The following is a 23,728-nucleotide window of genomic DNA, read 5'->3' as shown; positions in this document are numbered from 1 at the left end:
ATTTCGGCATGACCTTTGCTAAAAAGTGGACAAATCGAGAACCTGAAATTTGCCGGAACGGAAATGAATCAACATTCCGGCAAAACATAGGCCACTCGGCTTCATTCCCTGGAAACAACAAAAGGCCACTTGGGCACAATCGAAACATGTGCAAACACAATTGAGGAATTTGCATATATCCTGACCACTTCAAATTTGCATGTCCAAGCGTTTGACACTACAAGAAAATCTACACAAATCTCATACTCTCTCAAACTCAATTCAAAAACCAAATATAGATTATATTTAGTTAACTACTGAACTAAACTTTACTCTAAACTAAACCCTACTGCCCTAATTAACATCTAGTTAAACAAACTCAATTCAAAAACTAAACCCTACTGAACTAATTAACATCAACATTATCTACCACTTAACATCTATTATTACCCTAACTAAAAAATAACATTATCTACTACTTAACATTAACATCTATTAACTAAAAAGGATGGGTGGGGGGCTTACAGTGAGGGGAGAGACGGCGGGGAGGTGCTCGGCGATGGAGGTAGGGGCGGCGAGGGCGGGATCGGGATCGGGAGGCGGCGGTCCTGGGCGGGCTCGGGGGCGGTGAGGTCGAGGGCGGCGGCGATGAGATCGAGGGAGGCGACGGTGAGGTCGAGGGCGGCCCGAGAGGCGGCGGCGGTGAGGCTGGGCAGCCTCGGGCGGCGGCGATGAGGATGAGCGCGGCGTCAACGCCGGCAGGAGACAGCGGCGAAGTGGGGGCGACGGCGAAGTGGGGGAGACGGCGGCGAAGTGGGGCGAGAGATTTGGGGGAGAAGTGGTGGCCGGGGGGAAACCGTTTTTGGGTTAAGTCAAAAGTAACGGTAGCGCGTTTCAGCGAACGCGCTACTGCTACGTCTTCATCCTTTTTTCCCTTTTTCAATTTTTTTTACATTTTATATTTTTCCTTTCTCCTTTTTCTATTTCTTTCATTTTCATTTACTTTTCTATTCGTTTTTCATTTTATTTTCTTTTTGTTAGCAGTAGCGCTTTACGCATAAACGCGCTGCTATAAGAATATTAGCGGTAGCACGGTTTTTGGATGATCGCTACTACTATGTGTAGCCTATCAGCTTAGTGGTTGGAATTTTAGTAGTAGCGAGTTTTCGGTGAGACGCGCTACTAATATATATGCATCTGCATCGCGCTTATTTTGCACGCGCTACTGCTGTCTAGCAGTAGCGTGTTTTTTTAGCAAGCGCTACTGCTAAAGTTCTGTGTATAACGTTTTCCCTAGTAGTGGATAGCTACACATGAATTGGCGCCAACGACTTAGCCTGGCAGGGGCGAGCGGCACTGACAGGCACACCCGGCCTTCTAATCATGTGTGGAGTACCGCGTATGGCGACACATGCGTTCGTGACCGAAAATGACACATGACGGCCCCCCCCCCCCCTCCCGGTCCACCTGTCCTGGACCCCGGAGAAAAGCCGCCTGGGTGTGCGCCGTCAGACAGATTGGGCGATGTGGAGAACCCCCGGGAGCCGGCGACGGGATACCATTCGAAAGAGACGTTGTAGAGGGCCTCCTCTCCCATGGAGGCTGCCAGGGGCGGGTACTCCGACATCCTTTATAGGATTATTATTAATTTTCCCTGCCCCATATAGTCTCTTTCACTTTTTGTTTTATCATCAACGGGTACCCTTACGTGTGGCCCGAAACAGAGCCATGAGAGCTTAGAGATGCCTTAAGAGAACCACACACACTATCTAGCGTCGGTCGAGGGTGCTGGAATCGGCTTTCTTCACCGCTGCCATGCCTGGGCGGTGGATCGCTTCGGGTAGTGTTTCGACTAATGAAGAAACAATGACGGTCGCATGAGGAGAAGGGTCGTGGCAATATCCATCGTCGACAAACATCTAGCGTATTGCTCGGCATGAAGTCGTAGTTGTAACTCTATGGGGCAACGTGACGACAATGATGCCATGTCATAGTCAAGTCGGTTCTGTTGGTGCAAGGCATGCTTATTTCTTATTCGAGGCTCGTTGCTGAAGTTGGAGCTGCCTGGTCCTTGGCGTGTTTGGCCGATTGTTTGGTATTAGTCGGCAGGCTTTTTTTGTGTTGGACGCGCATGGTAAAGACAGAGTCGCTTGCTCGTGAGAAGTGGTGGCGATGGCACTTTGTAGACAACCTCAATGGTGTTACTTGTTTCATTAATGTCTGTGGGGTCTTATGGGTAGGTAGGTCAACTGCAGTGCATTATCTTGCGGGTGTGTTGGAATAGTTTTCGCCTGTATTCCATATATTAAAATGCAACTCTGTTCTAGATTTTTAATTAGAACGACTCCTTAGGGGCAAATTTCAAAAATAATAATTCAACCCTCTCTTGAGATAGGGCCCCGTGACCTTTCCTTCTAATATATTCACATGCAGATCTGCCTGTTTCGAAAAAAAGGGTTGCATGATATTTATTTGTAGGACGGGGCTTATCCCATATGCACATACTACACTGTTTGGTTATGGGGGTGATTAGCACGCTAGTAAGAAGATAAAACATACTACATTATCGTATGCTAAAATCCGAACAACTTATATTTTGCACATTCTCTGGAAGCCTCCCGAATGTTCTAGATGATATCTTCAATAGCTTTGGCTATCCACAACCCTCCCTAATTAAACTCTGTAAGACTGGTTTTTAACTATTTCGGACACCATGGTCTAGGAATGCGCCCAACATTATAAATAAAGCCGCAACAACTTTCTCTCAACAGAAAAAAGAGCTTTGGCTATCTCCTGACTTGCATCCTTGCATGGTTGAGGTTTGTAACATGACCATGTAACCCTGGAGCAAGGTTAACCCCTGTCTGGCTGGACCTGTGAAACAGCAGCCGATTTGACTGCCAATTCTAGTATAAATCATACATAAAGATGGCTCGATACAAATTCAAATACGGATTAAGCAGAACTTTAGCGAATGTAGTTTCGTCATCCACTTGCTTGAACGATTTGAAGCAAAACTTCCAAGGGTACAAATATCATGAATTATACTTAAAGTCAGGATCAAGCAGAGAAATGTAGTCTGTTCATCACTTGCACGATTTGAAGAAAGACTTTCATCGAGACAAAAACTACACTCATGCCTCCTCGAAAGCTGCACATGGATCCTATTCTGGCGTGATGGTCACAGGCACAATGGTTATGGCACGTCGAAGCAACCCCTTGGGCACAAGGAACATGAAGTCCTTGGGCATCCCATCATACAGATTAGTGATGCTCATTTGGAACTCGGCAGCCTGATAGTATCCCGTTTCATTGCATGATATTGACAGCCTGCACATGAACTTGGATCCAGTAATGTGAGGCTGAATGCAACAAACTGAGATGACAATGCCGGCGGGTTCCATTTCCATGTCGATCATGAAGATGTGCCCATCCTCGCCCACAAGAATGCATGAACCAGGAGTATCGCCACGGATGCGGAGCCCAAATGCCTCGTTGTATATAAATTCCGTGCTACGCCACTTGTACTCGCGTGAGAAATGCTCGAGGAGCATTGCCGTTGGCCCTTTGAAGCTGCAGCCGGTTACGGGGCAGAAGCATGGCGCGTGCGGGCAATCTTTCTCATGCTCTTCTTTTTGGTAGTATGTTATCCTCGCAGTGCATCCGTGTTCGCCATTGGAGCAAGCAAGTTTGATTAATTCAACCGCATCCTCTAGCTCATGGCAGCGATTGTAGACTGTGGTATCAGAGCAGAAGCAACACTTGTCTGGGAACTTGTCATGGCAAGATGAACATATGGTATGGCGCATGGTGCACTGAGGAACCGAAAAAAATCAGTACATAATAAATGAATCAGTAAATGTGCTATAATAACTTTAGCAGAATAAAATACAAGCTAAAATGATGAACAACACAGCAACAACATAGGAATCAGTACGCATGAGATGCTATTTTCACACACTAAGTTCACTCCTAGGAATAACAGGAACAACATACGAATCAGCATAGGACGGAGATACACCAGCCACCCTGTTCTTAATACACGAGTACATACCATAGTATAGTACTATCCGTAGTACAGTACTATAGTATATCAATGAATCAACATTTCTTCGTTGAATATAGTATATACCGTAGTGTAGTACTCCCTGCATCCCATAATATAAGACATTTTTGCAAGCTAAAACAGCTTGCAGAAACATCTTATACTATGGATGGAGGGAGTACTACAGTATATCCAGGGGCGGAGCTACGTACAGCTTGCCGGTGTCACTGGCACCGGGTCCAATTTGCACTTGCTTAATATAATCCATTGATTTAGTGTGTAGGCCATTGATTGTTTGACATGTAGGCATATGTTCTTCTATGTGGACACCGGGTAATTTTCAGTCTAGGTCCGCCCTTGAGTATATCTGTAGTTTGTGTTTCCCCATAGTGATGATACATACTGTCTAGCTAGTTTGCATAAGGTACACAGACTTCCCCAATTATAGCATAATTTTCCACAAATATAAATGGGTGCGCATCTTCAATATTCACTACCATCTAAATCTGTTCCACTTCATTAGGTTACAAAAAGTTGAGTGGCAAACTCATAGTTGGTAGTTGTAACTTTTTGACCAACTTGTGAATGTTGGAGAATATATATAGCATAGCTCTCGCAGTTTGGGATTTCCACACGATAACGATCTGAATGACATTACAATTGAATGAACTCATACATGGATAGAAGACAACATATATAGCTGAAAATGCACCGATCAATTTTGGTTAGGCATTTGGACTATAATGTTTGCATCAGATGTCGTTTGGTAATCACCCATCCTACAGTTTGGTAATCACCCATCCTACAGTTTGACGACAAAATTAAACTAGGCACCAGACGCATTGGTAATCACCCAACACCGGAAATTGGACTAATACGTGCATTTGATGTGATGTCGTTCTGATTTCAGAGATTCAACATTGACTTGCAATTTTGCAACTACAAAATTACAAGTCCAAAAACAGGCAATTAGGTAATCACCTACAGTTGGCGAGAAAATTAAACTAGGCACCATACGCACAGGAATACTGTCGTGGAATTATCACGGCAGATGTCCTCGTGCAAGGACTTAGTCGTGGAGCCATCGCAGCTAGGAAGCTTAAAGGGGTTAAGCGGGACAAAGGACACGAGGATTATACTGGTTCGGCCCCTTACAGTGAAGGTAAAAGCCTACGTCCAGTTGAGGTTTTATTGATTAGGGTTTCGACGACCAGGAGCTAAACCGCCCTGCCTGGTTATCGATTTGATCTTACCTGTCCCTGAACCGCCGCCGGGTCGTCCCTTTATATAGAGAGGTTGACACCCAGCGGCTCTCAAAGTCCCGGCCGGCTTATAACAGTGTCCGGTTCGGACTCTTAACTATTCTTGCCTTACACTACAAGTTTCACCATAACGGCGGTTTATCACTACGGGCCTTAAGCCATCTCCGGGTCTTAAGCCCATTACTGACCCGCCGTCCTCAAGCTTGGTACTGGGCTTCACGTGATGATCATTATGACGTAACCCGGTCTCCTGGGCGGGTGACTCTAATGGTTATATCCTCAACATTAGGCCCCAGATTGATTTGAACCGGTTCATGTCAATCTTCAATCCCTTTAAGAGAAAATTGTCCGGCTTCTGCTTGTGCGAAGGTTATAACCCGCCATGACGTCATCTTCTGGATTCCTGGTAACCCGCCATGACGTCATCTTCCATTAAACTCATTTTTTTTATTCTGTCATATCCCAACGGATCCTATCTTAATAACCATCCCGAGAATCGAGGCGTTTCTGCGGCAAGATAATCATGTCTCCAGCCTCCTCATTTCTCGCGCCCATTTATGAGACGGCCCTTATAAATAGGCCCGGCCCATAGGCCTTCGTCACTTCTTGATCGCTCGTCTTCCTCCTCTGACGCCCCAGAGCTCGAGCTCCGCCGCCGCCGCCGCGCCCCTTGTCTTCCTCAACCTCGGCCGCTGCATCACCCTGAACTGGCCCAGAGAAACGGCAGCAACCTCCGCAGCTCATCAGCGCCAGTAAGTTCTTGCCACTCCATACAGTAGATTCGCATTAGGGTTCTGTCGTTCTCCCCTGTTCTTCGTAGTTCAGCTCGAGTTCTTCACAGTTCTTCCACCGCGGCCTCTTCTGATCCGGAAAGTAGGATAGAACTCCTGCGGCAGTGGTTTCGCACCCATTTCCCATACTAGCAGATCCCTCTTGCTTGCAAAAAGACCTCATTAGAACTTATGAACTTCTCTATGCCAGTTTTTAGGTCTAGCAATTTTTCCTTTCTAAACGACCGTTTGATCCAAAATAATCCACGCAATCTGTGAAACTTGTTTGTGCAACACTTAGACAAAAACTGCCTCTGTGAGCCATGGCGGCTCATATCGCCGGCTTAAAAGAGGCCATGCTCTGTGAAATTTCTGGCTTACTCATAATAGAGTTAAATAACTTAAATTGCTTATAACACCCACGGCGGCTTAAATAACCTAACACAATTAGTCATATATCATTAGGCCCCTTCATGAACCGCCGTCCTGAATACTGAACTGAAATTTTTCTCCGGCTTAAATTTGAATCGGAAATTTTCCTTTGTCATAGGCTTCCATTTTCCACAACGCCGCCCAAGGCTCCCAAGGCACCCATTACGTGCAACTGGGTGAGGTACAACATTACTGAAAGCACCTTAGATGACTTCGTAAAAACGGGTTACCTGCCCAAAAAGGAGGTCATGTCCTACCGTGCACCTGACCCGTCCGAAGAGAGACCTCAACCAAAAGATGGAGAGGTTGTTGTATTTGCTGACCACATGAGCCGGGGCTTTGCTCCTCCCGGCTCAAAATTCTTCAGAGATGTTCTGAACTTTTTCGATCTGCGACCTCAAGACATTGGACCCAATTCCGTGTCAAACATTTGTAACTTTCAAGTGTTCTATGAGGTATATCTTGGAGAGGAACCCAGCCTGCTACTCTTTAGGGAGTTATTTTACCTGAACCGCCAGAATGAATGCGCCAACGGGCCTAGCTTGGAACTTGGTGGAATATCAATTCAACGACGGAGGGATTGTCTCTTTCCTTATGCTGAGCCGCCAAGCCACCCAAAGGACTGGAATCGGACATGGTTCTACTGCCAGGATACTTCTCCGGCTCATGAGAACCCTCTGCCCGGCTTTCGCGCCCTGCGTCTGGAGTCAAACCACCCCCTGCCAGACAAATTGTCTCAAGCTGAGCGTCAACCACTTATCCCCACCATCAACAAAATCAAAGCTCTTCTGGGAAACGGCCTTAACGGCGTTGATCTGGTCCGGGTCTGGATTGCTTGGCGGGTGATCCCTCTAAGTCGCTGCCCCAGCTTAATGTGTGATTACACCGGCCGGAAGGATGATCCTCTTCGGCACAGCCCCAACGACTTACCTGAAGACGTCATTGATGACATGACCAAATCCCTTCTGAACGAGAGCTTAGCAGATGGCGGGAGGACCGGCTTAAGTCCATTCTGCAAAGCTAACCCGGCTCCGGCGGTAAGCTACTGATCTGAGCACTTTACTTTTCATTTAAACAATTTTCGTCTTTAACTTCAAGAAACCTTTGTTGTATTTTTCAGGCTAATGATAAGTTCTGGAAGGTCAGGTATGACCATGAGGCAGCTAAAAAAGCCAGGAAGGCTGAAAAAGCCGCCAGGAGAGCCGCTCCCCGCAAGAAGGGGAGTAAGCCTAGCGCCTCAGACCTGCTTCAGCTGGATGATACCTCCAAGTCAGAGGTAGCCCTTGATTCTTATGCTCTTCTTTGTTTTTTGTTTGTTCTTAACCACCTTATCGACACTGATTATCAACAGGAGGACACTGGAGCGAGTAACCCGGTGACTGAAGAGGTAACTATACTTTCCTCCGACTCAGAGCCCTTGCCAAGGCTGAAAGTCCGAAGAGTAACCCGGAAAGTAAGATTTTCACATCCTTTAGCTTATCAAGATCCTCAATTTCTTTTGAAGCGACAGATTCATGAGAGCCGGAGGCACACCCGGACCAACAAGGATGCAGACCTCTCCTCCGGCTTACCTGAAGCATCAAGGAAGCGCCGGACCGAGGTTATCTCCAACTTATATCCTTTTCATCCTTTGGCGGGCGTCACTCGTCAACCGCTCAATTCTTCTGATTCAAACTATCAGGAAACTTCACCTTCCTCTGGGGACTCCATGCAATCTAACTTGCCGGCTTTCAAGACCGCACCCGGGTAATGATGATCAGCTTATGTTGTGCTTATCTTACTCATGTTTTTGCACTAACCTTTTGACTTTCAGTGCACAAGCAAAGCTCAGCAAGAGGGCAAAGAAAAGTAACCCGGTCGAAGAGCCGGTCTTGACTGAACCCAACGCCTCTGCCTCTGAGCCGCCGTCCGCACCAGCTCCAGAAACCACCGCTCCAACTGAAGAACAAGCCATGGGGGGTTCTGACAACCCGGAGATTCCCAGCCCAGCTCAACCGGCCGATGACCCGGATGTGGTGATTACCCGGACCGAATATGTTGAGCCGGGAAGACCCACTGTGCTGGCTAGATGCTCTGCTAAAGAAGAACTGCTAGAGCGCTGCAGGGCCAGACTGGATATCACAGACTATGCTAACTTGAGCATTGGAGATATTGTTGCTGGTTATATTGGTCAAGTGCACAACAGTCGGGACCTGGAAATTGACATGGTGAAACAGATACAGCAAAAATCTGAGGTATAATTCCCTTGTTTACTCCATAGTCATCCTTACCATATTAGCCCCCAAGTCTATTACTTATGACAGAATATGTTGTAGACTTAATACCGGCTTACCTGTTAACACTCAAGGGCCGGGTTAAATAGCCTAGGTGAACCGGTCTTTTACCTTATGTTTTAATCAAGTAATGGAGCAACTTTGCCCATTAGCCCCCAAGTGCCAAGCACCTTTGCCTGCAGAGTGCTTGGGACTTATTTTCATGAACCAGCACTGTAAATAAAGCTTCTCAGCCTACATTAGCCCCCAAGTGCCAAGTGTCTTTGCTTGCAAAGTGCTTGGGACTTTAATATTGCATGATAATCACTCAAACTGTAACCCGGAACTTGTACAGGCTGCCTGCAAAAAACTTGAGTCGGAAATCTGTGATCTGAAGACCCGCCTGAAGACTCAGGAAAAGGAGACCCAGAAGGCCAATGCCAAGTTTGAGTTCAGTGTCTCTGCACAAGAAAATCTGAAGAAAAAATTTGAAACAGAAAGAAAAGCCTGGGCCGATGAGAAGACTGCCCTGCTCAGCCGGGCTGAACAAGCGGAGGCTGCTCTTACTGAAAGAACCGCCGAACTCTCCGGCTTAAAATGCCATGTATCGCAGATGGTCGCCGCAATCTTCGGTAAGTTACTCTGTAAGCTTTTAACAAGTTTACATCATTTACGTCTGATAAGTCCCACCATTGCCATCAGCTCACCTGACTTTGTAATGCAGGTCCCAGGAGTTCCAACCTCAACCAGAACGTGCTGACCAAGCTAAAGGCGGTTTACACTTTGGTGGAGCAACTTTACACCGGGTCACAACGTGCTTTAGCCGTTGTGGCTCTGTCCAATGAAGTTCCCACTCACCTGGCAGATGTACTCAGGCGGCTTGCCGTACTTCCTCAGCGCTTCCAAGAGCTGAGACGGGCTTCTGCAAGAGCCAGAGCCATAGCTGCTCTGAGCCGGGCCAAGGCGTTTCTACCGGAGCTAGACCCGGCCGACATCGCTCTTGGATATCCCAGCCTGAAGGAAGACGGCACCCCTTTGACCAGAAAGACTTTGCCGCCTGTGTGAAGAGCGTTTGCCCGGTGGCCACCTTGATTCGGAATGACACAGACCTTACCAAGTATCAGCCGGGCTATGACGCGGAGAATCAGAGGATCCCAACTCTACGCTATGAGGCAGTCAGCCTGATCCCTCCGACTCGTAAGCATACCTTCGCCCCAGAAGTTGACCTGGCCGGGTTAATTGATGATGAGGCTCAATTTGAAGCTTTGAGTGTCATTGACTAGAAATCATCAACCTTCCAGGTCATGGAAACAGCCGGAGGAGCGGAGAGGGATGAGCCGGAAGCTTCAACCCAACAAGCACCTTGACTACTTAGGCAGCTCATGGTTACGCCTTATAAACAATGCCTCACCTTTTGGACTCGGGGAGTCCTGTAATAGAGTAGGAAAAATAGTTAATTTTGTCGTGCCATCGTGCACGTGTGCAGCGCTTAACTCCGTTGAAGCTGCTCTTTCATGTTCCTCCGGATTATGTTTGATCATTTACTTTCCTTAAGCTTGAAGAACTGTCTTTAATTATTCTGCAAGCCTTGCAAGTACACCTCCGGCTTATGTAACCCAAATAATGAGGTTGAGAACACAACTCCGGTTCATCAGCACCTAGAATGCCTATTGTGTGCTATCAACATTATTAATCAAAGTTAAGCCGGCGGAGTAAGAACCGCCCTTGCACACTGTTGATATGCTCAAAAGAACTTGTTGCAAACCAAAAGATCAAAACTTAGGGGCTTCTGGTTCGAATACGACCAGAGAACCGTCCCAAAGGGGTTAAGCTTAAGATTCGAATGCGATCATATAGCCCCCAGTGGCTTTGGCATTGCCTATCAAGAGGGTACCGACAGCTATGTTCTCTTGGGTTCGGATACGACCCATGTTTGAACAGGAAGCCCCCAAATGACCTTAAGAGTTGTTTAACGACGCTGATTCGAATACGATCCACGTCGGTTCCCAAAGGGGGTTGAGCCATGATTCAAATATGATCAAGAAAAACTCCCCAATGAGCTCGGCAATTTGCCAATCAAGTGGGTATCAACAGTTATGTTCGCTTTGGTTCGAATACGACCTATGTTTGAACAGGAAGCCCCCAGGTGATCATATTGTTAACGGCTAGATTCGAATACGATCGTAAGCCGGATCCACCTCCAAGTGACCATGTAATGTTGTAATGGAAATAACACATTTACCTTTGGAGGAGAAAAGGACAGAGGTCCTGCTTTATTATTTATCATAATATATACATGGCTATAGAAATATGTACATTATGAGAGCCGGTGGCTCAAGTGTAATAAGGCTGAAGCTGAGCTATGTTCCACGGCCGACGGGTCTCTTCCTCCGACTTACGTGAATCTTTGTGCTCCCGAACATCGATAAGGTAGTATGACCCGTTGTACAAGTTCTTGCTGACCACAAAGGGCCCTTCCCAAGGCGGGGATAGCCTGTGTGCATCTGTTTGATCTTGGATGAGCCGGAGCACCAGATCACCTTCCTGGAAGACCCTGGACTTAACCCGGCGGCTGTGATAGCGGCGCAGGTCTTGTTGGTAAATCGCCGAGCGAGCTGCTGCCACATCACGTTGTTCGTCCAACAAGTCAAGAGCATCTTGGCGCGCCCGCTCATTATCCGCCTCAACATAAGCCGCCACTCGAGGCGAGTCATGACGGATGTCGCTAGGGAGGACCGCGTCCGCTCCATAAACCATGAAGAAAGGCGTGTAACCCGTAGACCTGTTAGGAGTAGTATTGATGCTCCATAACACGGAGGGTAACTACTCCACCCAACAACCCGGCGTCCGTTGCAAAGCGACCAAAAGCCGGGGCTTGATGCCCTTCAAGATTTCCTGATTGGCTCTCTCAGCTTGACCATTGGATTGAGGGTGAGCCACTGATGAAACATCAAGCCGAATATGCTCTCGTTGACAAAACTCCTCCATGGCGCCTTTAGACAGATTGGTACCATTGTCAGTTATAATGCTGTGTGGAAAAGCAAAGCGAAATATCACCCTCTTCATGAACTAAACCGTTGTGGCTGTGTCACACTTACTAACTGGCTCTGCTTCAACCCACTTTGCGAACTTGTCGACCGCCACCAAGAGGTGGGTCTTCTTATCCTTGGATCTTTTAAAAGGCCCAACCATATCAAGCCCCCAGACCGCAAATGGCCAAGTAATTGGAATCATCCTCAATTCTTGAGCCGACACATGAGCCCGTCGCGAGAACCTCTGGCAACCGTCACATTTACTGACCAAATCCTCTGCATCAGCATGAGCCGTCAGCCAATAAAAACCATGACGAAAAGCCTTGGCCACAAGGGATTTTGAGCCGGCATGATGGACACAATCCCCCTCATGAATTTCACGTAAAATTTCTTGACCTTCCTCAGGGGAAACACAACGCTGGAAAGTTCCAGTGACACTGCGACGATGCAGCTCGCCATTGATAATTATCATTGACTTAGACCGCCGGGTTATTTGTCTGGCCAAAGTTTCATCCTCAGGCAATTCTCCCCGGGTCATGTAAGCCAAGTATGGTATTGTCCAGTCTGGGGTAATGTGGAGAGCCGCCACCAACTGTGCCTCCGGGTCAGGAACAGCCAAGTCTTCCTCTGTAGGCAACTTAGTAGAAGGGTTATGCAAAATGTCCAAGAAAGTATTAGGCGGCACCGGCTTTCGCTGAGAGCCCATCCGGCTTAATGCATCAGCCGCCTCGTTCTTCCTGCGATCGATGTGCTCTACTTGGTAACCCTGAAAATGTCCGGCAATGGCATCAACTTTGCGGCAATAAGCCGCCATGAGAGGGTCCTTGGAATCCCACTTGCCTGACACTTGTTGGGCCACTAAATCTGAGTCGCCAAAGCACCTTACCCGGCTCAAGCTCATCTCCTTAGCCATCCGAAGACTATGGAGCAAGGCCTCGTACTCAGCCGCACTGTTAGTACAGGGAAACATCAACCATAGCACATAGCAAAACTTGTCACCTCGAGGGGAAGTTAATACAACTCCAGCCCCTGAGCCTTCCAATTGCCTAGACCCGTCGAAGTGAATAGTCCAGTATGTATTATCCGGCTTCTCTTCAGGCACCTGCAGCTCTGTCCAATCGTTGATGAAATCCACCAATGCTTGAGATTTGATAGCAGTGCGTGGCACGTATTTCAGACCATGAGGCCCAAGTTCTATAGCCCACTTAGCCACTCTTCCTGTGGCTTCTCAGTTTTGGATGATATCTCCCAGGGGAGCAGAACTAACCACAGTGATAGGGTGACCCTGGAAATAATGCTTAAGCTTCCGGCTTGCCATGAATACCCCATAAACAAGCTTCTGCCAATGTGGATACCGTTGCTTGGACTCAATGAGTACTTCGCTGACGTAGTAAACCGGCCGCTGAACCGGATACTCCTTACCTGCTTCCTTACGCTCCACCACCACAGCCACACTGACAGCCCGTGTGTTAGCGGCTACATACAGCAATAAGGGCTCCTTGTCAACAGGAGCAGCAAGGACTGGGGGCTCAGCCAGCTGTCTCTTCAGATCCTCAAAAGAAGCATCAGCAGCATCATTCCAGATAAAGTCATCTGTTTTCTTCATCAACTGGTACAGTGGCATGGCCTTTTCACCCAAACGGCTTATAAACCGGCTCAAGGCAGCGATGCGGCCCGCCAGACGCTGGACGTCGTTTATGCACGCCGGCTTAGCCAGAGAGGTGATTGCTTTGATCTTTTTCGGGTTAGCTTCGATGCCTCTGTGAGAAACCAGAAAACCCAAGAGCTTGCCTGCGGGAACACCAAAAACACACTTGGCCGGGTTAAGCATCATCTTGTAAACCCGGAGATTGTCAAAGGTTTCTTAAAGATCATCTACCAAGGTCTCCTTCTCCCTGGACTTAACCACAATATCATCCACATAGGCATGAACGTTGCGCCCAATCTGGTTATGAAGACAATTCTGCACACAACGCTGGTAAGTCCCCTGTGCACTCTTGAGTCCAAAGGGCATACACACATAACAGAAGGCTCCAAAGGGAGTGATGAACGCCGTCTTCTCCTGGTCCTTAACTGCCATTTTAATCTGATGGTATCCAGAATAAGCATCCAAAAAACTTAAGCGCTCACAACCCGCCGTAGCATCAATAATCTGATCAATATGGGGGAGAGCAAAAGGATCAGCCGGACAAGCCTTGTTTAAATCCGTGTAGTCCACACACATCCGCCAGGTGCCGTTCTTCTTGAGCACGAGCACCGGGTTAGCTAACCATTCTGGATGAAAAACTTCAACAATAAACCCGGCCGCCAAGAGCCGGGCTACTTCCTCACCGATGGCTTTCCGCCTCTCCTCATTAAACCGCCGGAGGAATTGCCTGACCGGCTTAAATCTCGGATCAATGTTGAGAGTGTGCTCAGCGAGTTCTCTAGGTACACCTGGCATGTCAGAAGGTTTCCACGCAAAGATGTCCCTGTTCTCACGGATGAACTCGATGAGCGCGCCTTCCTATTTCGGATCCAGATTGGCACTGATGCTGAACTGCTGAGATGAGTCACCTGGAACAAAGTCAACAAGTTTAGTCTCATCAGCTGATTTAAATTTCATTACCGGCTCATGCTCCGTGGTTGGCTTTTTCAAAGACGTCATATCTGCCGGGTCAACATTGTCCTTGTAAAACTTCAACTCCTCTGTGACACAAACAGATTCCGCGTAAGCCGCGTCACCTTCCTCACACTCCAAGGCTATCTTTCGGCTGCCATGAACCGTAATGGTCCCATTGTGACCCGGCATCTTGAGCTGCAAATACACGTAACGCGGCTGTGCCATGAACTTGGCGTAAGCCGGCCGCCCAAATAAAGCATGATACGGACTTCTTATCTTAACCACCTCAAAGGTTAATTTTTCCGCCCTGTAGTTGTACTCATCTCCAAAAGCCACTTCCAGCTCGATCTTACCAACTGGATATGCCGACTTACCAGGCACCACACCATGGAAAACAGTATTGGACTGGCTGAGGTTCTTATCAATCAACCCCATACGACGGAAGGTCTCATAATAGAGGATGTTGATGCTGCTGCCTCCGTCCATGAGCACTTTAGTGAATTTATATCCCCCCACCTGAGGAGCCACCACCAGGGCCAGGTAACCCGGATTATCAACCCGGGGGGGTGATCTTCCCTACTCCACACAATAGGCTGCTCAGACCATCTTAAATAGCGTGGAACCGCCGGCTCAACAGCATTCACAGCCCTTTTATGAAGCTTCTGATCTTGCTTGCACAGACTGGTGGTAAACACATGATACTGTCCACCATTGAGCTGCTTTGGATTGGTCTGGTATCCCCCCTGCTGCTGCTGCTGATGACCCTGGCCGGGCTGTTGATTAAAGCCCCCTTGAACATTCTGAGAATTGGAATTTGAACCGCCGCCCGGGCCATGAAAGCCGCCACCACCTGAGCCGCCGCCCGGGCCACTGTTGCCATTGAAAGCATTGGAATTTTTAAAGGCCTTCGTGATTGCGCAGTCCTTCCATAAATGAGTGGCCGGCTTTTCCCTAGAGCCATGCCTTGGGCAAGGCTCATTCAACAACTGTTCAAGCGTCGGGCCTGACCCGCCGGCTCGGGGAGGTGGTCTCCCCTTACGCTGGTGGTTGTTACCCTGTGAATTGGCATTGGCCACAAACTCCATACTGCCATCAGCCTTACGCTTGTTACCTCCCTGGTTCGCCGGGTTATGCTGGGGGCCCTTGCCATTGCCATTCCGTTTTCCCTTCCCTGTCCTTTCATCATCCGACGCGGGATCCTTGGTACTATCAGAATCGGCATACTTGACCAGAGCCGCCATCAGCGTACCCATATCATTGCAGTCGCGCTTGAGCCGCCCGACCTTCATCTTCAGGGGCGCAAAATGACAATTCTGCTCCAACATTAAGACTGCAGAGCCGGCATCCATCTTATCAGATGAATGTATTATCTCCTTGACCCGGCGAACCCAATGGGTTGTAGACTCACCCTCCTGCTGCTTGCAGTTAGTCAAATCCACAATTGACATAGATTGCCTACATGTATCTTTAAAGTTTTGGATGAATCGGGCTTTTAGCTCAGCCCAAGACCCGATAGAGTTAGGCGGCAGTCCTTTCAACCAAGTGCGGGCAGTCCCATCTAACATCATGGTGAAGTACTTGGCCATTGCCGCTTCACTGACCTCCAGCAACTCCATGGCCATCTCGTAACTCTCGATCCATGCTCCGGGTTGTAAATCAGCCGTGTAATTAGGCACCTTCCTAGGCCCTTTGAAATCCTTGGGCAGACGTTCATTGCGGAGAGCCGGCACCAGACAAGGGACACCTCCAGTCCTTGTAGGTATACCCGCATCGACAGAAGCCGTCGGATAAGCCGGGGGTGGCTGGTAAGTCGTCAACTGAGGCGCCTGCTCCGCCTCTTGCCATGCTCTGTCTTGGTCTACTGCGTGAAAGGCTCCGTTATGAGCCGGGCCGTGGCCAGGAGGCAAGTCATGGCGTCGGACATTGCTTAAGCCGGTCGCTGAGACCATGTGTCTGCTATAACTCGGGCTCCGGCCTGGACGAGAGGTTGAATGAATCCTGTCCCGGCTATAAGAATATGCCTCCTGCTGCGCCAGAGCCGTCTGAAGGAGTTCACTGACCCGGCGGGTTTCAACCGCCGTTGGAGAGTCGCCATCGATTGGGAGAGCCGCCAGTCGCGCCGCCGTGGCGACCATGTTTTCCAATGGGTTGGCATAATGACCCGGTGGTATTGGCACGTACTGAGCCGGGGCAGCGTTCACCCGGGGAGGCCCCATCACTTGGGGCTGAATTGACGTTCCAGCACCGGGCGTCGTGATCTCTGGCGGGTTACTGGGCCCTGCACCAGGCGTGTTGAAGAGGTTTCGAGGATCGTAAACCGGAGGGAGTCGAGATTGGGCCTTTTGATGCCTCCTTCTCATGGCCTCATTGGACGCATTCTGATCCATCGTGAGCCGGAAAGACTGTGCCTGAATCAGCTGAGTCTGGGCGTCGAGAGCCGCCCTCTCCACAGCCATCCTGATCCCTTCCGCCGCCAGATCCTCCTTGGCTTTTGCTAGATCCAACTTTAACTGTGCCACCTCCGCGTCATGCTGAGCTTAATCCGCTGGGGCGACCGTAGTGGTTAACAGGGTCGTCATCTTGTCTGTGAGATCCATCAGCACCTGAGCCGGCGAGGGCACGGGGCTTCCTGCCCCGGCGGCGGGGTTTTGAACAGGTTGTGCGCCAGCCATGAAGATTCCAACCCGGCTCGGCGACTCGAAGGGGTCCGGAATACTGTCGCCATCGGAACAACCCCTGAGCCTGCCATCTTGAAGTTGGTATAACGAGTCGGTCTCCTCTGTGGATGACTCGCCGTCAGAGCGAGCGGCCGTCTCCTCGCCAGATCCAGATCTTTCAGAGAGTCCTCCATGGACGCATCCCACGAAAGCATGCTTCAAGGTAGGCAGAGTTCGAGCGGGTCGTGCACGCTGAGCCGTCTCGATGAGATCAGCGCAGAGGTCCGGCTCAAGGCCCGGCTCACCAATCTTGCCAATAAAGACATGGATTTCACCGAAGGGGACCCGGTACCCGTACTCGATTGAGCCGGCGTCGGGGCCCTAGTTTGCATCGTCGATGTAGAGCTTGCCGCGACGACTCTTGGTCATCCGGCCCACAGCGTATCCCTTGAGCCCTTTGAAGCTGCCCTTCAAGAACTCAAATCCACCGTGCGCTGGCCTTTTCACGGTGGATTTGAGTTCTTTAGACGAATCTAATAATGAACAGATTTCAAAATATTATACTCTATGTCTAAGACACCCAGATAGTTCTTTAGATCCATTGGTGCTATCGTCTCCCAGGAGCTCGTAGGATTTGAGTTGTATCAGAAGATCAAACACAGGGGTTACCTGGAAAATAGGAGGGCGCAGGGGCTCGCGGCAGATGAGGCACTCGAGGTTGTCGAGGTTCTCGAGGTCGTCTATGGTGTTGGTGGCGCCTGCCGCCGCGACCTCCCTCCTCTCGCTGACGCCGCCCTCATCTTTCTCCCAGTGCTGCCGCTTTCCCATCGCTTCCTCCCTTCCTTTCACATGATGGAGCGGCGGCGTGGCCAGCCGCCGGATCGCAGACGCAAAGGCTTCTCGTGGCACCACCGGAAGCGAGTCGTCTGTTCCTGGCGGCCGCCGCCCTCTTTATTCCATTTTCTGTCTGGCCCGATGGCGGCGATCGAAATTTCGAGACAAAACGAGAAGGAAACGCGAGACATGTCAAAAGGTGGGCCGAGCAACGGCCCAGATAGACCCAACTAGAAGACGCACACCAACAAACACTACTACTTCTCCTCAAAAACCACACACACACTACTACTACTACTACTACTAGTTCAAAAGTTTCTCAAAAAAATACTACTGGTTCAAAAGAAAACTAGTTCAAAAAAAATTAGTATAAAAAGAAATTCCCTCAAAAAAATTCAAAAGAAAAAAAATAGCATACAAAAGCACATAAGACGTGCTAAATATTCACTCCGTCCCAAAATTCTTGTCTTAAATTTTTCTAGATACGAATGTATCTAATCACGTTTTAATGTTAGATACCTCCGTATCTAGACAAAACTAAAATAAGAATCTTCGGACGAGGTAATACTTCTTTGTAGGTTAAGGCACTAACTGATATTATTGTAAAATGAAAACATACCAGGATTCAAGATGGTATACACTAAGAAAAGCCATTCAACCAATCTTTGATATTCTATCAAAGAAAAATATTCCTTCCGATCCATATTACTTAACGCTGGAATAAATGTATTAGCACAAAAATACATCTAGCACATCTGTATGAGCAACAAGTGATATGGATTGGAGGGAGTATCGATACTCCTCTGTCCAGAAAAACATGTGGCACGCGCAGTTGATTTGCAATTTTGCACACAAAAACAGTAATTGCAAAACTGTTTCAAAAAGGTCTCTATGCATGTCTGCTTCCTTCGCCCTTCGCCATGGTAAAAAAAAGTCTTAGGTAACAGTTTCATGTGGTGAATTTAAGGCATTCAAATGGGGATAATAGCTTAGCTTAATTCCATGCAGGAAATGCTTATCTTGTCCCAATTTTTTCAACTTTATGTGTATTGTTACCTCAAACTATGTCATGGTTATTCTAGTAGTATGGTCCATGCAATATATATACTTTGCAATTCATGTGTTGTATTTACAATGCGGCCACTTCCCTCGTCCTCTCGCTCGACCCCGTGTACCCCCCCCCCCCGGCGGGCATCCCTGGCGCTCGAACCCTAGCTGCCGCCCCAGCCCCCACCCTCCTTCCCTCCCCCCGCTGCCGCCGGCGGGCGCCGCTGGGCAATGCCGCGCGTTGTCGACGGCGGCGGGATCTCGTCTGCCCTCTCGTGGTGCGGGGCCGCGGGGGGCTCTCTTCCTCAACCGATGGCGGAGATCAGAGTCAGGCGCGTCGGGCGGGGCGCGCCGGAAGGTGGCGGTGGGCGGCGTAGTGGCTGGCCGGTGATGGTGCATAGCGGCGGAGCGCGCGGGCCGGTGTGGGCGCGGCGTTTCTTCTGGACGGAGCTGGTGGTCGGTCAGATCTGCATGCGCCGGAGTGGGGGCTGGCGGCCGGAGCTCGGCAGGGGGCCTTGTGGAGCGGCGGGCCTGGCTGGAGCAGGCAGCGACATATTTGCGAGCGCGGGTGCCGGTGGCGCACTCCGGAGGCAGCGGTGCGAGTCCATGGCCTGACTGGTGGTGGCGGGCCGATGGCTCTTCCAAGATGGAGTCGTGGCGAGCAGCGAGCGGCCGGCCACCTCTGTGCGGTGTGGTGAGCGGCGAGGCTCTCCCAGCGGTGCTGCTGGCTCTTCATGGAGATGTGGGTCCGACCATTGCAAGGTTGTCCCTTGGAGTGGGTGACGGCTATTGCGGGTGGTCCTGGACCTTGCTGGTGGTACGGGATGGCTGCGGTTTCTGTCCAAGCTGGATGTCGATGGTGCGGCCGATTTTCCCCTTGTTGTGCGTCCGGTTGTAGACCCTCGGCTTGCAGCTGCGTTGGCGAAGTGCTGCAGTGGCGGCGGTGTGAAGCTTCTGGGACAGTGTTGCCCAACTCTAGGGGGCGTGGTGAGGTGCGACACGCGGATGAAAATCTTGCTGGGCTTCTGTCGGCCCGGCGGCGATGGCGCCCATGGATGTCATCCCCCTCATTGGAGGTGTCGTCATGGCGTGTTCGTCATGTCCCTTGCTCACTCGGAGTTGTGGTTGTCTCCGGGCGAAAGCCTCGATTCGGTGTTTGATCGGCACAATTGCGGCGTCCCCAACGTCAATCCTTTGTTGGGAGCATTGTGTGTGGAGACAAGTTCCTTGACGCTCTCCTCCGGTTTTCGTCGCTATCCTCTTTGTTCCATGATGGCGCTATGTACGCCCATCGCCGGTGTGTCCAAGACGGCGTCTTTCTCGGAGCAGATCGAGTCCTGCCACCCACTTGCCTGTTCCTCTTAGGCGATAAGAGTGGATGGTGCGTTGACAAGTGATGTTCTGCGGAAGTTGGTGGTCTTCGGAGGTGTTCGGCGTTGGTCGAGACGCGGTGTTGTGTTCCAGATTGGATAGGCTCTTTTGCGTTGTAGTTTGCTTTGCAGTGTTGTGTGGTGTTTGCGCTACTCTCATTGTTCGCAGCGAGTGTAGTTTCTTGTAACTAAAATTCTGCCTTCTATAAAGCTATGGTACGCCTAGGCGTACTCTCGAAAAAAAAAGCAATTCCTGTGTTGTTCATTATTATGGTTGTAGTTTAGCTAAATCATTAGCATATGTACTGATTTGTTGTTTCTGCTCCTCAGTGCACTGTGGGGCATACCATATGTTCGTCTTGCCATGACAAGCTCCCAGAGAAGTGTGCCACTTCTGCTCCCTTCCCACTGTCTACAGTCGCTACCACATGGTAGAAGAGATGTGGTTGAATCCATCAAAGTTGCTTGCTCCAATGGCAATCATGGATGCACTGCAAGGATAACCTACTACCGGAAGGAAGAACACGAGAAAGGTTGCCCACATGCACCATGTTTCTGCCCTGAAACCGGCTGCAGCTTCAGCGGATCAACTGCAAGGCTCCTGGAGCATTTTTTCGGCAAGCACAAGTGGCACTCACCAAAAGTTACATACAACAAGGCATTCCAGACCCGCTTTCATCTGGGATCAACTGTTCTGGTAGGCGAGGATGGCCACCTCTTCCTGGTTAACATGACAATGGAGCCCCTCGGCGGTGTCATCTCAGTTTGCTGCGTCCAGCCTCACTTTACTGGATCCAAATTCAAGTGCAGGCTGGCATTCTCGTGCGTTGAACCAAGCTACTCTCGGGCTACGGAGTTCTTAACGAGGGGCACTAATCTGTATGATGGGTTTCCCAAAGATTGCTTCCCCTTCCTTGTGCTGAAGATGTTGCTTCGGGGCACCGGTGCAAGCACCATAGCCATGATGGGGGTGACCGTGACACCACAATAGGCCCCTTGTGCATGTGATGGTGCGCATGTGTATGATTGGGTTTAGCCCCACTCCTAACCCTACCCGCTCCCGTACGGCGCCGCCGCGCCGCACCGGAGCGCCCCCGCCAGCCGTCTCCCTTTCACTCCAGCGCACACCCTCTCCCTGCCGCCGCCGGGGGCGTCACAGGTAAACCTGTGTGCCGCGGCGGCGGCGGCGGCGTTTCTCCTCGGCCAACAATGCGGTTAGGACGGCGGCGGTCCGCGATGGCCGGATCTACAGCAGTGGTGCAGGGCGGCGGCGGCCAGGCAGGCGACGGCGTTCGGCGACGGGTCCAACGGCAGAGGCTTGGGCACCCGATCAAGGTCCAGATGGGATTCGGGCGGGCTGCACTTGCTGATGTTGTGTACCGTCTCGTCAACGGCAGGCTGCCCCTGGGATCGACTCGCGTCACGAGGACGTCGAGGGCTCCGGCCCTGGGCGTAGCGGTGGTGGCTGCCTCCTTCGCCGGAGATGGTCAGCCTGAGGCTGGGTGGTCGGATCTCTAGATCGGGCATCTAGTCCCGGCTGCGAGTTGGGGAGACAGAGTTGCCGGTGAAAACTGAGCAGATGACGGGCGATGGCGGCGTCTTGCGTCGTTACCTTGACGAACACTAGTAGAAAACAGGGCTTTGGTTCAGGCCTGGCCAGCCCATTAGTCTCGGTTCAATCACGAACTGGGACCCATGGGGGGCATACGTCCCGGTTCGTGAGCCCAGGGCCAGGGGGTCGGCCGGGGCCTCGTGGGTATTGGTCCCAGTTCGTCTGGACCCATTTGTCCCGGTTCTTGGCACGAACCGGGGCCAATGGGCCTCGCTCCTGGCCCACATCCATTGGTCCCGGTTCGTGGCTCAAACCGGGACAGTAGGGGGAGCTTTAGTCCCGGTTCCAGCCACGAACCGGGACAAATGAGTTGCCTATATATACCCCATCGCCACAACAGAGCACTCCATACTGCTCTGTTTTTTCTGGCCGGCGAGGGGAGGGCATTTGGGTGCTCTAGCTCACCTCCTATGCACATGAGGTGTTCGATGAAATTCCCGAGCCACACTAGTTAAGCTTTCTCCTCTCGAAGCTCGACCTCCAAGCTCCATTTTTCCCGAGATTTTCATAGGTTTAGCTGTCTGTCACGTCCCGTCCCCGTCTTTACCGCCGTCGATCGCCTACGCCGATCTCGTCGCCGGCACCACCGTGGTGAGCATCTTGTTCTTATCTTCTTTCTGAAAGAAAAAATATTCTTACTTTAGATAGATACTTGTCTCATTTTCTTACTTTTATTATTGCTTGTTATCATATAGTCCGATGGTTTTGGTATCCGCCCCCGTCGGCCCTCGTCCTGTCTATGATTTGGATGTGGTATATATTATCTTTGTTATAACTATTTGGTTCATTTATTGTTTATGACAGTTATGCCGACCAATGTGACATAGATTTTATTTATGTAGGGGGTAGTTGAACCGAAAATTCCAACCGACCCTATTGTCGAGAGGTTAAATTTAGTTGAAGAAGAAAACAATTACTTGAAGGAAAAAATAAAAAAATTGAGGAGCAGAAGATGATATTGGAGTTGCATTTTCCGGATGTCGTCGATAATCACAAGATCAAGATGGATGAAATGCGGTTGAAGATTAGAAAATATGCCATTCATACCGAGGCTTGGTATCATTATGTTGTTGGATCAATTGTTACATTGGTTGTGATTATGATCGCATTTGTTGTTGCATTGAAAGGTTTTACATAGTTTCAATGTATGGTTTAACTAGATGCTCTGAAGAGCTATATGTTGTTCAATGATAACTATGTATGTACTTTGTTCTTAATGTGATGATGAACTTCTATTGGTCACTTATCTATCCATGCGAATCTGTAATGGTTTTTGACACACATAATTATATATAATGCACGCAGCGCATCCAGTTTTTCCCGTAACCCTCTCAACTTTTTACCACATGCTATGTGGGTGAAATGATGATACCATGCCAACTTTCAACCTTTACAGAGTTCATTTTTAGTGCTTTTCAATTTCAGGGTCATTTAGCTCAAAAAAATCAGTAAATGCATGAAAAATAACAAATGAAGTCATGAAGGGTTGAAAATTGATGATGTGGCTTTGAATGGTACATTTTGAACACACAAAAAGTCTGGAGTTAAAATAAGTTCAAAAAATGAAATCCCTTTGTCCTTTGTCACAGATGAGTTTCCGTATGAAACCCTGATACTTCGAAAGAGATTGTCCGTTTTGTACACGAAGTGCATCTAGTTTTTGCCGTAACCCTCTCAACTTTTTTGCACATGCTATGTGGGTGAAATAATGATACCATGCCTACTTTCAACCTTTTCAGAGTTCATTTGAAATGCTTTCGAATTTCAGGGTCTTATAGCTCAAAAAAATCATTAAATGCATGAAAAATAACAAATGAAGTCAGAAAGGGTTGAA

The 23,728-nt window shown here is 49.4% G+C and overlaps 2 protein-coding genes across 2 annotated transcripts; one reads left to right on the top strand and one right to left on the bottom strand.

Annotated features, from left to right (window-relative positions):
* Window positions 1-3,143: 3,143 nt before the first annotated feature.
* LOC141042601 (uncharacterized) lies at window positions 3,144-3,533 on the bottom strand. The gene has a single exon (XM_073511443.1). The coding sequence runs from the start codon at window positions 3,531-3,533 to the stop codon at window positions 3,144-3,146; it is 390 nt and encodes a 129-aa protein (XP_073367544.1).
* A 16,025-nt stretch (window positions 3,534-19,558) lies between these two features.
* Window positions 19,559-21,273, top strand: LOC123497788 (E3 ubiquitin-protein ligase SINA-like 11). The gene is made up of 2 exons (XM_045234548.2): window positions 19,559-19,674; window positions 20,613-21,273. The coding sequence occupies exons 1-2, from the start codon at window positions 19,559-19,561 to the stop codon at window positions 21,271-21,273; spliced, it is 777 nt and encodes a 258-aa protein (XP_045090483.2).
* The last annotated feature ends 2,455 nt before the right edge of the window (window positions 21,274-23,728 follow it).

The sequence above is a fragment of the Aegilops tauschii genome, chromosome 3 (assembly GCF_002575655.3).
Source record: "Aegilops tauschii subsp. strangulata cultivar AL8/78 chromosome 3, Aet v6.0, whole genome shotgun sequence".
Lineage (NCBI taxonomy): Eukaryota > Viridiplantae > Streptophyta > Magnoliopsida > Poales > Poaceae > Aegilops > Aegilops tauschii.
Note: the sequence above shows the minus strand (reverse complement) of the source record. Positions and strands in the feature narration are given on the sequence as shown.

What these genes read in the sequence shown, in the direction of transcription:
- LOC123497788 (XM_045234548.2), top strand. Translation starts at nt 19,559, where the DNA reads ATGGAGTCGTGGCGAGCAGCGAGCGGCCGGCCACCTCTGTGCGGTGTG. An exon ending in GTGGGTCCGACCATTGCAAG is followed by an intron (nt 19,675 to 20,612) that starts GTTGTCCCTTGG and finishes TCTGCTCCTCAG; the next exon opens with TGCACTGTGGGGCATACCAT.
- LOC141042601 (XM_073511443.1), bottom strand. Translation starts at nt 3,533, where the DNA reads ATGCTCCTCGAGCATTTCTCACGCGAGTACAAGTGGCGTAGCACGGAA.